Genomic DNA, 13,579 nt, shown 5'->3' on the forward strand with positions numbered 1-13,579 from the left:
AATACAAGGTAAGACCTTTTAAAGAAAACACCACTAAAACCAGGGCCAAGGTAATGTGTACAGCTTTGTTTTCTCTTTAGCCAAAATGTAACCTTTTGTTGTGAACAGATTCCTATCTGCCATTAATTAGATATTTTTGAATTGTCCGGAATAAATGCACTTATAGTACCTATAGTAGCTAGTATTTTTGCTCAATCTCCTGCTGCTGGGTTTGCCGTTTATATATTATGCAATTTGTTGCAGATTTTATTTTATATTAGTTAATATTTGACATATTGTTGAAGTATATAAATTATTTTGTTCATGTTGTCTGTCACAAAACGCTGTAGAGGTAAAAAGTAATTGTGGTTTTCTTTTTTTAAATAAAATGTGTATGTTTTAGATTTTTTCTATTCCTGTTCAGGCACCGTTATGCATTGTACCAATTTGGCACGGGTATTAAATATAATGTAAGTCATACCAAACACTAGTTTCGGGGCATATTGTAACACAGCCACATATCAAAAATTATTACAAACTATTTGCTTTGTCTTCTATAACACAAAGTTGAGTTGAATACATTTACTCTAACTACTTACAAAATTTGGATCTACAATGCACTGCTTTTAGGCAACATGTAATTAACTAAACAACAGCTAAAGAAGTTTGGACACTCCTGTTGCCATAATGTATTGTGTCTTTTTGTAAGAATTACAGTAATAACAGGCTCTGAAATAGAACTTTAAAGTGTTAATATTTTGTTTGTGCTTGTTTTATAGGTGTGTGTCCATGAAGTGAAGCGCTGTGTTGACTGTTGGGAATACAGGGAGCTTCAGAACCTACACACAGAATCTAACCAGCAAATACAACAGGTCAGTTTGCGTAATAAAATATTACAGATTTATGAAACGTCTGTAGGTTAACGTAGCCTTTATTGTATAGTATGGCTCACAGTGGGTAAGCGGGCCTCAGTCATTAGATGAAGGGTTCAGATCTCTAATCAGCTGTGATAGGCTCCAGTTTTTTGAGGAAAAGTAGTAAATACAATGGATGGTTGTAAGTTAATAGCCAAATATGAATAATATGGAAATGGATTCAATGTTCTGCTCCAATTGCTACAATTACTTGCAGTGTGTCCAACTATAATTGGTATGTGGTGTGTGTGCCATTTAAAAACCAGTTACTGGTGTTATAAATAAGAAATGATGCATGTGACTGAGCTTTGTCCCCAACAGAGCATGATGTATCATGGAATAAAACTTTCATTCTTTTTCTCGGCTCCAGAACTAATAATTGCGTTGTTTTTGTTCATAGTTTTTTGCTCTGTAGTTGTAGCAGTGCAGCCTACTTTTAAGCTGTTGTTGTAAAATCCCAAGAGTGAAAGGCATCAGTTTTTGCAATTACTTAGGTACATGATATTAGACCGGCATATCCACTAGTAAACCGTTGAAGAAAAGCATACAGTATACCATCATTTATTGCTATTAATTAGTTAGATAAATACATTTCCACAAAGGAGGAATAATTTATTACAAATCTCATATTTTCATATCTAATGCATTAATCTTCTGTTTATGACCTTCTAAAACATTTTTCAATACTATGAGAGCCCTCTAGACATGAAATAACACCCTTTAGTCACTTTTACACGCCAATATAGTAAAGCTGGCGGAGGCTTAGACCATTGGCGTTGTTAGGCCTATTTTAGGGGGGCTCAAGCCCCCCTAAAATATTCTTAAGCCCCCCTAAATAATTTGGTGTTTTTTTGTTTTTGTTTTTTTTACAAATAAATGCCGACATATTCATTATAAAGTGGCCCAAATATGAGTTTAAATAAATAATCATATAACCTGTTATTATTCACTCAGTTTCCCCTCACTTAGTAGCGTAAGGTAGAGAGCCCCTTTAGTGCGTCGGTATCCAATCCATTCCACTTGTTCATATAGAAAATGCCCACATCACTCAAATTCCAGTCCGCATTTTCTCTGCGACCTTGCTTGCGGTCCTGCAGGTGTATGAAGCACATTATCTTCCTTTACAATGAGTTAAGCTGCACAAAACCTTGTGTGTGCAATTGTAAATAATTTATTTTTTAAGTTTTGTGTTTCTTGTAGAATCTATATAAAGTAATATACATTAGCCTATTGTTAAAATAATGAAAACAACATCATTAAATATATTTGTTTTATTGTATTGTTACATTAATAGCTGTTTTATTATTATAGGATGGCTTGTTAAACATTTCATAGGATTTTCAGAGGGAGGAAAAACCAAGACATTTAATATAAAATGTAAAATGAATAAATACATATAAAGAAAAAGAAAAAAAATGGTTAAAAGCCATCGTCCCGGGGAGCATTTCATTTCGTCCCGTGCATTTAAAAAAAAAAATAATAATAACAATGAATAATTTCTAAGTCTTTGTTAGCCGTTTGTGAACTTTTGTGCTCGTGCGTAACATTCGCTCGCATCCTGTGCATCTCCTGGGGGCAAAGCCCCCCCTGTCCTTAAAAGCTAGTGACGCCCCTGGCTTAGACAATCAGTGGCCACAATACTGAACAGCATGAGCTGATTGGTTTGGTCTCATCGCGTGCCTGTACAATCAATGTTTTGCCTTTTTTTTTTAAGCCATTTTAATGTTTAAACATGTAATATTTGCTCAAAAAATACCAGAAATCAATTTCAATATTTGAAGAGCTATGTGGCGAGGGATGACTGTACATTGTTTTTTCTGTTATCTATGAAGGCACTCAGCATAGAGGACACACTCCTCCCTATTTAAGACCAATGTATTAATTAATGAGTATTTGGGAAAGACTAAACTGTAAATATATAATTTATGCTGCATTAATAAGGCAGTGAGAATACTAAATTACACTCTGGTCACAGACGTTTTGAACTTTTTCTATGAGGCAGACAGTTTAGAGCAATAAAAGACAAAAACTGGCAGACTGAAAAACTTGTTTTTTTCATACCAATTTCAACCAGTTAAATTCTGGTAAATTAGTTTGAAATTATGGATTTGGACCTTCACAATTGTTTTCAAATTACTGAACTCCAGTAAATGTATGCAATATGGTAATGTACAATATGTTTGATTGAAGAAGTGTGTGATTGTTTTTATGACCATTTATAGTTGAGTTTTTTTTTTTTTTTTTTGCACTTATGGATGCCACCTAATGTTTTTGATAACTATGACGACAATGACAATAAAGGGATCCTATTTTAATTGGAGCATGTGGAAATGAATTGGTTGTACATGAATGTGCGTACACTAGCAAAACATGTTTTGTAGTTTGATGTCAAAGAAAACATTGTGTTGCACCTAGCACTGCGCACTAAACTGTAACATTAGCGCTAAAAACATGAACGATTTTCTGGTTGCTGCACCTTCAAGTGAAGATGAAAACAAATTAAGGAAAAAACACCACATATTTTTGACTATGTGTCTTGTAAACAGGTAATGACATTGCCGTCTAATACTTCACCTTCGGGCAACCGGGCCCTGGACTCTTGGTCCAACGTACCTCGACAGTACCAAGGTTACCGTTTAGGCTCCTTGTTTCGCCACTGCCATGAGATTAGGCACTTTATGTCCTTTCTCCAGGATAACGATGTCAGGTGAGTTATATAACACACTGTTGTCATATTAGACTGGTTTCCATTATTTAGCATCAACTATGGTCCTGCTCTCTAACCTTTATTTTCTTCTCTTGGCAAAATTTTATGTGATTACTTTAGCCTTTTAATGATCATGAAAGCATATTGATCTGGCATTGCTCACTGAGATATTAGTCGTATGACAAATCAGCCAATAAGCAATTAATAATTGTGAATAAATGTACTGTCTGATCAATTATTTCAATGTTTTCTATTTATATAATTTATTATACACATATAATATAAATGTGACCCTAATCAATGACCCCATATTTACTTCCTTTTGGTCTCGCGAGAGATGTCCTCCTTTATGCAGTACTTCCTTTGCTCTGCAGGGGCAACAGCAAGGCGTACGCGACCCAATAAAGCAGCAATAGAAGAAGACTCGAAAATAGAATTTGTGCTACCTGTTAGGTGGCGGTATGCATAGTAACTAATAAAACACACATTTGTCTTTAAATATGTATATTTTTTCATCCCTAATAAAAATGAGTGCATAAAATATATCAATATAATTTAAGGAATCATTGTACATACTTGTAATATGTTGCAGAGTGCAATCATAGAAAATTTTTGATCAAGTGAAATTAATCAAACAGAGAATGGAGATATTAAATACACTAACCTTATGACATAAAAGTACAAATTGTTATTGTTTCGTTATTAAAGGTTTGATGAGATGAAATTATTCAGTACAACAGTAGGTATTAAAAACAAAAACCTTATGACAAATGTGTGCTTTTCAAGTGGGGTGTGAATTTGTTTTTGGTGACACTTAGTGGTCACAATATTTCATTAATTTAGGATCATGACGCAGTAAGTTGAATCATACAGACATGTTTGTTACTGGATACTTTTTTAATACACTTCTGCCTTGGAGACTTTGTATGTGTAAGTAATATGCAACTATTGTTATTCGATACGTGTTTATATTGGCAAATGTGCTGTTTTAGACTGCAATATTGTTCAATTAAGGACAAAGATTACGTATGACTAGCTTGTGTGCTATGGTGTGCTTAGCTGCTGTGTAGCTGCTAGCTCCTTGTAGCCTATAACCTATGTTGCGTTTTGGACCAGTTGTTCCTCCCAGGGAATTCAAGTCACAATTCGCTCCCAAGTTCTTTCCGACACTTAAAGCTGAGTTGAAAAACCACCAGAGACAGAATAGGTATTTTGTTGTATATTCTCAAAGCTTTGCCAATATACATTTTGATTGAGACCAGTCCAACCCTAGAACATTCTATCGCGCCTCCCAAAAATGGTCTGTCTTCCTGATCCCACCACCCTCTCTCTCCTCCCATCTCTGTAGACCAAACAAATGCTAGTCTAAACACATTCCAAAGAACTCAAGGTTTACACACATAGTATACTTGCTGACAGAGCATCAAGAGAATAAATGGAAAACACGAGCTGTTTTCAAATATGACTAAGAAATGAAAGAAGTACAACTTAAATTCGGATATATGTAAATATCTGCCTCCGACAATTCCCCCTTCAGATCTTCTAAAACGATATTTATCACATGTTTACCTTTTGTAAATCACTTCACTAAAAAAAAAATCAAACTAATACTCATTGGAGGACATTTAGATATTAACTGGCCGTCCAACTTTGTGCAAGTAAATGAACGCGCTGCAGGACTGCTTGTAAAGACGCTTTCAACAGAGATTTTACTTCCAAGACAATATCGTCCGATATTTGTTTTTATGATGATATTTGACCGATATTAAATATTGGATCGGTACACCTCTAAAAATGCATGTTGATGCATCCATGTTTAATTTTCGGTAGATAGTAAATGTATACTGCTATTCAAGCTGTATACTGACTTCTCTTAAGTTTATAAGGTTTCATTGCTATAGTACTGCAATGACAAGAATTGAGGTTCAAATGTACAAGTCTCAAGTACTGTGTTTAAGTAGGTGCACTATAAAGGCTCATTTAAAAATACAATTGTATATTGATTTTTATTGTACTGTACTATTTATTTATATATAATATTTTTTTTTTCAACTTTAGCACTTAAAATGTCCTATAAATTACCTTGGTTTTGTTCTGATGTTTTACATGTGTTGAGTGTGTGTGTGGAATGAAAGTGCCCTGTTGCAATGTTTGTTGTCAGTATCCACTTGGAATGCTGGCTGGACCTGGAGCAGTACAGGAGGACCCCTCAGAGGAACAAAGCAGTGAAAGAGGGACGATCTTTGCACATTGCCAACAAATATCTCAACAAGAAGTACTTTTTTAGTACCCACAGTCCCGCCACAACAGAGCAGCAAAATAATGTAAGTAAAATAAACATTTTTTTTTTTTTTTTTTAAACACAGTGTGTTCTTGTTTAGTGACAGTGAAATAGATGGTATCGTTTGAATTATTGTCAAGTTCGTGGGAAAGAAAGACACGGGCAGTGACATAGTGCCCATGACATGACAATCCAGATTTAGAGTGCAAGCTCCCACTGAGGCTTTCATATCACATCTAATAAACGGCGCCCTCTGTGGCTCTAATGCAATGTTCCACTTTTCTCTTCTGCTATTCGTTAGACTTGCTGCTGACAGCTTGGACAGAGTGTCACTGAGGGATCAGACAATAAAAAACATGCTTAGAATTACAATGAGGGGAGGGAGAGGTTTGTGGTTGGAATCCACAAGACGAGAGCAGACCTACTAGGACACAATCTGTAGTCTAAAGTTAGATTTCTACATTGCAGTAAAACTGCAGGGGGAACCCTTTGTAAGACAAGATGAAGGGATTGGACACTTTGGAACACTTCTATCATACATTATGTATATTGTATTAACGAGCTAAACAAACCTCTTACATTTAATATTTAAATAAAGTAGGTGTTTCAAACTGTTTTTTTTTATTGGGAGACATCACAGTTATAGCTTATTTATATATATATATATATATATATATATTATATATATATATATATATATATATATATATATATATATATATATATATATATATATATATATAATCAGTTGTAACAATGATTACATATAAATGTATAATCGCCTATAATATAATTTCTGCATTTGATGGATAACTTGCTTTATAATCATAGGTCTGGGTGACAAGCAGATATTAAACTATATTTTTTGATAGTAAAAGCAATTTTGGAATATTGTGTTGTATGCTCAAATCATTTTAAAGTTTACAAGATATGCTTGTACTAGTTGCCTCACAGCTCAAGCCTGTACGTTGGAGTTTAACCCAGTAGGCGAGAGGTTATAGCTTTCTTCCGCCTCCCGGTGGGGGGGACGAGTCCTGAGTCCTGACTGTTTGTGCTTACTCACCAAACAGCAGTTCAGAGTACCCGCCTTCTTTGGAGTCCCTAGTCTAGAGGGAATACTGGAGCGTACTACCCCAGGTGATTCCTTTGTTCTGATGGGGTACTTCAACGCTCACATTGGCAACAACAGTGAAACCTGGAGAGGCGTGATTGGAAGAAACAGCCGTCCAGATCTAAACCAGAGTGGTGTTTTGTTATTGGACTTTTGTGCTCGTCAGAGATTATCCATAACGAACACCATATTGAAGAGAGATGCGGAGCTTTCCACCGATCACCAGTTGGCGCCAATGATGGGGGGAGGATGCCGTTCAGACTTGGCAGGCCCAAACGCATTGTGAGGGTCTGCTGGGAATGTCTATCATAGTCTCGCGTCAAAGAGAGTTTTAATTCCCACCTCTGGAATAACTTTGAACATGTCACAAGGGAGGCGCTGGACATTGAGTCCGAGTGGACCATGTTCCATTCCTCTCTTGTCGAGGTGGCCGATAGGAGCTGTGGCCACAAGGTGTTTGGAGCCTGCCGTGGCAACAATCCCAGAACCTGCGGTGAAGGATGTCGTCAAGCTGAAGGAGTCATCCTACCGACAGGCCGAGCGGTGTGCAGCTTTGGCGGTCACAAGGGCAAAAACTCTGACATGGGAGGAGTTCGGGGAAGCCATGGAAAATGACTTCCGGACAGCTTTAAAGCGATTCTGGACCACCATCCGCCACCTCAGGAGGAAGCAGTGTACTGCCAACACCGTGTACGGTGGCGATGGTGTGTTGCTGACCTCGACTAGGGATGTTGTGGATCGGTGGAGGGTAATACTTTGAAGCCCTCCTCAATCAAACCTACATGTGTAAGTTTGATTGAGGAAGCAGTGCCTCGGGAATCTGTGGTGGACTCTCCTATTTCTGGGGATGAGGTTGCAGGGATAATTAAAAAGTTCCTTGGTGGTAGGGCCCTGGGGGTGGATGAGATCCGCCCAGAGTTCCTTAAGGCTCGGGATGCTGCGAGGCAGTGTTGGTTGATAAGACTTTGCAACATTGCGTGGACATCGAGGACAGTGCCTCTGGAGTGGCAGACCGGGGTGGTGGTTCCTCTTTTTAAGAATGGGAACCGAAGGGTGTGTTCCAACTATCGTGGGATTACACTCCTCAGCCTCAGGTGTACTAGAGAGGAGACTACGCTGGATGGTCGAACCTCGGATTCAGGAGGAGCAGTGTGGTTTTCGTCCCTGGTCGTGGAACTGTAGACCAGCTCTATACTCTCGGCAGGATCCTCGAGGGTTCATGGGAGTTTGCCCAACCAGTCTACATGTGCTATGTGTCCCTTGGTAGGTCCCGATGGTGCCGGTCCGTTCCCTGTATGATCGGGGCCAGAGCGTGGTCTGCATTGTAAGTCGGACCCGTTCTCAGTGAGGGTTGAACAGGGCCAGGGCTGCCATTTGTCACTGATTCTGTTAACAACTTTTATGACAGAATTTTTAGGGGCAATCAGGGCGTTGTGGGGTCCTGCTGGCTTCAGGATCTTAAACTCTCACTGGATCCGTTTGTAGCAGAGTGTGAAGCGACTGGGATGAGAATCAGCACCTCCAACTTAATCAGAGTCCATGTTTCTCCCCCGGAAAAGGGTAAAGTGCCATCTCTGTGTTGGGGAGGAGATACAGTATTAGGCTAAGTGGAGAAGTTCAAATACCTCAGGGTCTTGTTCACGAGTGAGGAAAGAGTGGATTGTGAGATTGACAAGTGGATTGGGGCGGCGTCTGCAGTGATACGCACCCTGTATCGATCCATTATGGTAAAAAAAAGAGCTGAGCCAGACGGCAGAGCTCTCAATTTACCGGTCAATCTACGTTCCTATCCTTACGTATGGTCATGAGCTTTGGGTTATGACCGAAAGGACAAGATCACAGGTACAAGCGGCCGAAATGAGTTTCCTCCATCGGGGGCTCTCCCTTAGAGATAAGGTGAGTAAAGTGAAGTCGCTGCTCCTCCACATCGAGAGGAGCCAGATGAGGTGGTTCAGGCATCTGGACAGGATGCCCCCCGAACGCCTCCCTGGGGAGGTGTTTCGGGCACGTCTGACCAGCAGGAGGCCACGAGGAAGACCCAGGACACAATGGGGGGGACTACGTCTCCCAACTGGTCTGGGAACGCCTCGGGGTCCCCCCGGGAGGAACTGGACAAAGTGACAGGGGAGAGGGAAGTCTGGGCTTTCTCTGCTTAGGCTGCTGCCCCCAAGACCCAACCTCGGATAAGTGGAAGAAGATGGATGGATAATAAATGCATTAGTTATTTAATTATGAATTAAATTAAACCTTTCCTATGTATTTTTAAATAATGTATGCATATGATAGGTGCATATCCAGACTTTATATTAGGATCACCCTGTACAATTACAGTCTATATTGTTTCTTTATGATAGACCCAGGCTTAAGTGCTGGTTGTCATCTTACTGCTTTGGTCATCACATTCAGTCACAGGAATAATGAGAACATTTCTACACAAGTGTGTCTCACACTTTTCTTGATGTAATAACAAAATAAGTTACACATGTCTTACACTATTAGATATTTGCATTTGTTTTGAGTGTGTGAAATATTAATTTGAAAAATTTACCTTAAGTTCTACTTTGAAAAACTTTTTTTTTTCCATCATAAAAGAGACCGATAAATGCAGTTTAGGACAGAAAGCAAAGACAAGGGGAATGAAACGAAAGGCTTTGTGGGAAAGAATACTATGAGTCAGGAAATGACAGGTGTTTGGTTTCTCAAAGAGAGAATGTTTTATCCAATTTGTTCTGTTCCCTCATGTGGTTTGCACACACACTCCTTCGCCTTCAAGCATGTGACGTTGCTCGTCTATATTCTGTGTGTGTTTAGGTGTTACGCCTGGCAGGTGGACAGGAGCGTCTGAAGCGTGAGTGTCTCTCAAAGCAAGTTACTGTGAAGATCCAGGATATCATCAGGAGTCACATTGAGAAAACGTGGCTGCCTCAGTTTCTGGCCACAGCTGAGTTTATAGAACGACAGAAACACAAACCAAAGGTAAACTTTCATATTTGTCTTCCTTATACTAGGCCTAATCCCGGTCATAACAATTCTATAAATCAAGAACTACTATTATTTTGTGAAAAAGTTCAAGCTTAAATGTACTTTTTTTTTTTTTTTTTTACTTTATTGCAATGGTTTTACAAATTTACATTTCTTGTCCTTCAACTTTGCTTCTTTTTCCCCAAAGAGCATATTAACAATTTCAAAGTAAATAAACAATAACCACAATGAATGTCATGTGTTGAAAAAAGAGCGAAAATACAATACAAAAAAGACTTCCCATCTCCACATGCTCTTTATGCATACGTATACACAAAATCATAACCTAATTGTACACCATATCATACTCATTATTTTATGATTTAAGAAGAGATGGTGGGCTCACGTATACTTGAAATTTCTAATACTGATCTATATTTCATTCATATTGTCATTATTATTAATTGTATTACCGCTACAGAAATATAACTTACTAAAACTTGATTTTATCACTAATACTGAATGTATTTTTTTCTCTTTCTATTATCTTTGTTGGTTTATTTAAAAAGGTCGATTTAATCAGCAAGTAACAATTCATTAAATTGAATATTTTAGTAAAATAATTTTACTAATTGTATTCGTTATTGGATCTTTAAAAAAACTAAAAATATATAATGAATGAAAAATGTACTGTGTGTATATATGATGAAAAATATGAATAAATACACATTCATATTTAATTGTTCATACATATTTTATGACATTCAATAAATAAAAAATAAAAGTAAAATCCAATTTTGCCCATGGACACCCTAATCATATAACAATAACATGCTTCATAATCAGTAGTTATAACACGTGTCTTTGTTTGACCGAATGTAAACACTAACTTCTTTCTGATAAGCTAGATATTAATAACTAATTATGTACGCTGTAAAAAAGAGCTGACTAAATATACAAATAATAGGAACAAAATACTAAAAACTAGTGACATTATGAGTCCATGCAGCTAGTTAATTGTACTTGATCAAACATCTTAAGTTAAGATTTGTATATCTAGAAATTAGCAGGACTTTTAAGATAGAAATAAGTATTTTATTCTGAAAATAAGCATTATTCAACTTGCAATATTTGAACAAGATTTAGTTTGTGGGGAAAACCAGAATATCTTATTTGAACAGTTATTTTATCAATTTAAAAAGATGCTATTTATTCTTGCTAAAATTAAGATTATGATTTAAAATCCATCCATCCATCCATCCATCCATCTTCTTCCGCTTATCCGAGGTCGGGTCGCGGGGGCAGCAGCTTAAGCAGGGAAGCCCAGACTTCCCTCTCCCCAGCCACTTCGTCCAGCTCCTCCCGGGGGATCCCGAGGCGTTCCCAGGCCAGCCGGGAGAGATAGTCTTCCCAGCGTGTCCTGGGTCTTCCCCGTGGCCTCCTACCGGTCGGACGTGCCCGAAACACCTTCCTAGGGAGGCGTTCGGGTGGCATCCTGACCAGATGCCCGAACCACCTCATCTGGCTCCTCTCGATGTGGAGGAGCAGCGGCTTTACTTTGAGCTCCCCCCGAATGACAGAGCTTCTCACCCTATCTCTAAGGGAGAGCCCCGCCACTCGGCGGAGGAAACTCATTTCGGCCGCTTGTACCCGTGATCTTGTCCTTTCGGTCATGACCCAAAGCTCATGACCATAGGTGAGGATGGGAACGTAGATCGACCGGTAAATCGAGAGCTTTGCCTTCCGGCTCAGCTCCTTCTTCACTACAACGGATCGATACAGTGTCCGCATTACTGAAGACGCCGCACCGATCCGCCTGTCGATCTCACGATCCACTCTTCCCCCACTCGTGAACAAGACTTAAAGACAAGATTTAAAATCAATGACTAAAAATAAGTAAAAATCTCTTAAAACTAGCGAAATTTCTAGAAATACAATTTTAAATCTTGGCAAAAGGCAAATAATTTGCATTGTATATTATCAATGCCATGTGAAAGCTAAGGTCCATTATTGACTTTAAATGCGTCAATGTGTTCTAGTTTGTTTTAAGGCCATAAATATCACTGAACAACCATCAAGTCATTATACTAACACATGGCTGCTGAGGGAGAGACCACTAGGCTGCTCTTGGTGTCTCTCAGGTTGCCTCATCAGGTGGCGACACGTAAACCAAATATTCCGCTGCACTGCCTCATTATGTTATCACGTTGACAGTTTGGCTAACATGAGTCGTGTCATTAGGTACCAAGGAGAAGTGTTAGCTCAGCATTATTATGCAGGATTACAGGAGACGAGGGGAAGGGTGTAAACGATCCTAAAGGAGTGCAGTGTTGAGAAGATGTATTTGTTTCTTTATAATACTAATATATTGATGTGTGCGTGTGTGTCACAGCCCAGCTCTGAAGAACGCAAGACAAGAAAAGAAGCGTGGAAGGTAAATTGACGCCCACAGTGTTGGAATGGAGAGACGTTTCTTTTTTTGGCTTGCAAACATGTGTGATTTACTTCACCACTTGGCTCCAACTACTGGCTTTGTCAAACTTCATTTTGGCCCTGTGGTTAATTTTCCCAAATGGGATCCAGGATAAATACGATTAAAGCATCAGCGTAACTAAACTGGCTTGAATGGTCTTCAGAGTGTTCTCATGCAGCTCTGTTGTCCTCCCTGCTGCTCGGCAGCACGACGCAGATATAAAACATGAACATTTGGAAGCAGCGTGATTTCCATACACCATCGTCACTTTCATCTTTAGGTTCATGATGTCATCGCTGGCAGAGAGCAGCTTCTCTAAGGAGTGTCATGATTTCACTTTTGTGTGAGCTCATCGCTCGCTCTGCATTGTTGCTGTTGTTGTTTTCATCGGGGGGGACACTTCCACATCTTTAAAGCTTCCCACTTTTCTTACAGACTCAGGGCTTGTGGATGAGTTCCTCCAAGGAGATCCTTCTATTCCGACAGCTTCTCCTCAGCCCTGCCTCCTCTTTGCAGTTCCAGCACTTTGTGGCTGTCAAGGGCGACTTCCTGGAGAATGACGTGCGCTTTTGGCTGGAGGTGCAGAGGTACAAGGTACAAAAACAACACGCCAGCAGCGCACTCGTTACGCTCAATTGTCCCAAAAGTGACCTCCATTTATTTGATTGGTTCTTGAACAGGGTTCACTAAGAGAAAAGTTTGTATAATGAAGCAAATTTCTCCATAATTAACAATGTAAACATGAATAATGGGTTCCAGCCTCGACAAACATATATTGTACCAGGTACCCCTGAAGTTTGAAACCAAAAATGCACATTTTACATTTATGTAATAACATTTTAAACATGAATAATTGGTTACAGCCTCGACAAAAGTCCATATTCTGAACAGAATATAGATTGAGGTTCCTCTCTCATGCTTTTGTTGTCCTGAAAATTAGGGCTGGGCGATATGGCCTTTTATTAATATCTCGATATTTTTAGGCCATGTCACGATACACGGTATATATCTCAATATTTTGCCTTAGCCTTGAATTAACACTTGATGCATATAATCACAGCAGTATGATGATTCTATGTGTCTACTTTAAAATATTATTGTTCATATTCATTAATATATGCTCATTTTAAACTTTCATGCAGAGAGGGAAATC

General features: G+C 38.7%; 1 protein-coding gene across 1 annotated transcript in view; it reads left to right on the forward strand.

Moving 5' to 3' along the window:
* LOC133594091 (regulator of G-protein signaling 22) overlaps nucleotides 1-13,579 on the forward strand; it is a 70,736-nt gene that overhangs the window by 12,769 nt on the left and 44,388 nt on the right. Inside the window, exons 13-18 of the mRNA XM_072912919.1 lie at nucleotides 759-851; nucleotides 3,440-3,600; nucleotides 5,762-5,924; nucleotides 9,804-9,968; nucleotides 12,346-12,387; nucleotides 12,862-13,020. Of these exons, the coding sequence (XP_072769020.1) occupies nucleotides 759-851; nucleotides 3,440-3,600; nucleotides 5,762-5,924; nucleotides 9,804-9,968; nucleotides 12,346-12,387; nucleotides 12,862-13,020 (783 nt within the window). The remainder of the gene's footprint in view (nucleotides 1-758; nucleotides 852-3,439; nucleotides 3,601-5,761; nucleotides 5,925-9,803; nucleotides 9,969-12,345; nucleotides 12,388-12,861; nucleotides 13,021-13,579) is intronic.

This window comes from Nerophis lumbriciformis, linkage group LG04, assembly GCF_033978685.3.
Source record: "Nerophis lumbriciformis linkage group LG04, RoL_Nlum_v2.1, whole genome shotgun sequence".
Taxonomy (NCBI): domain Eukaryota; kingdom Metazoa; phylum Chordata; class Actinopteri; order Syngnathiformes; family Syngnathidae; genus Nerophis; species Nerophis lumbriciformis.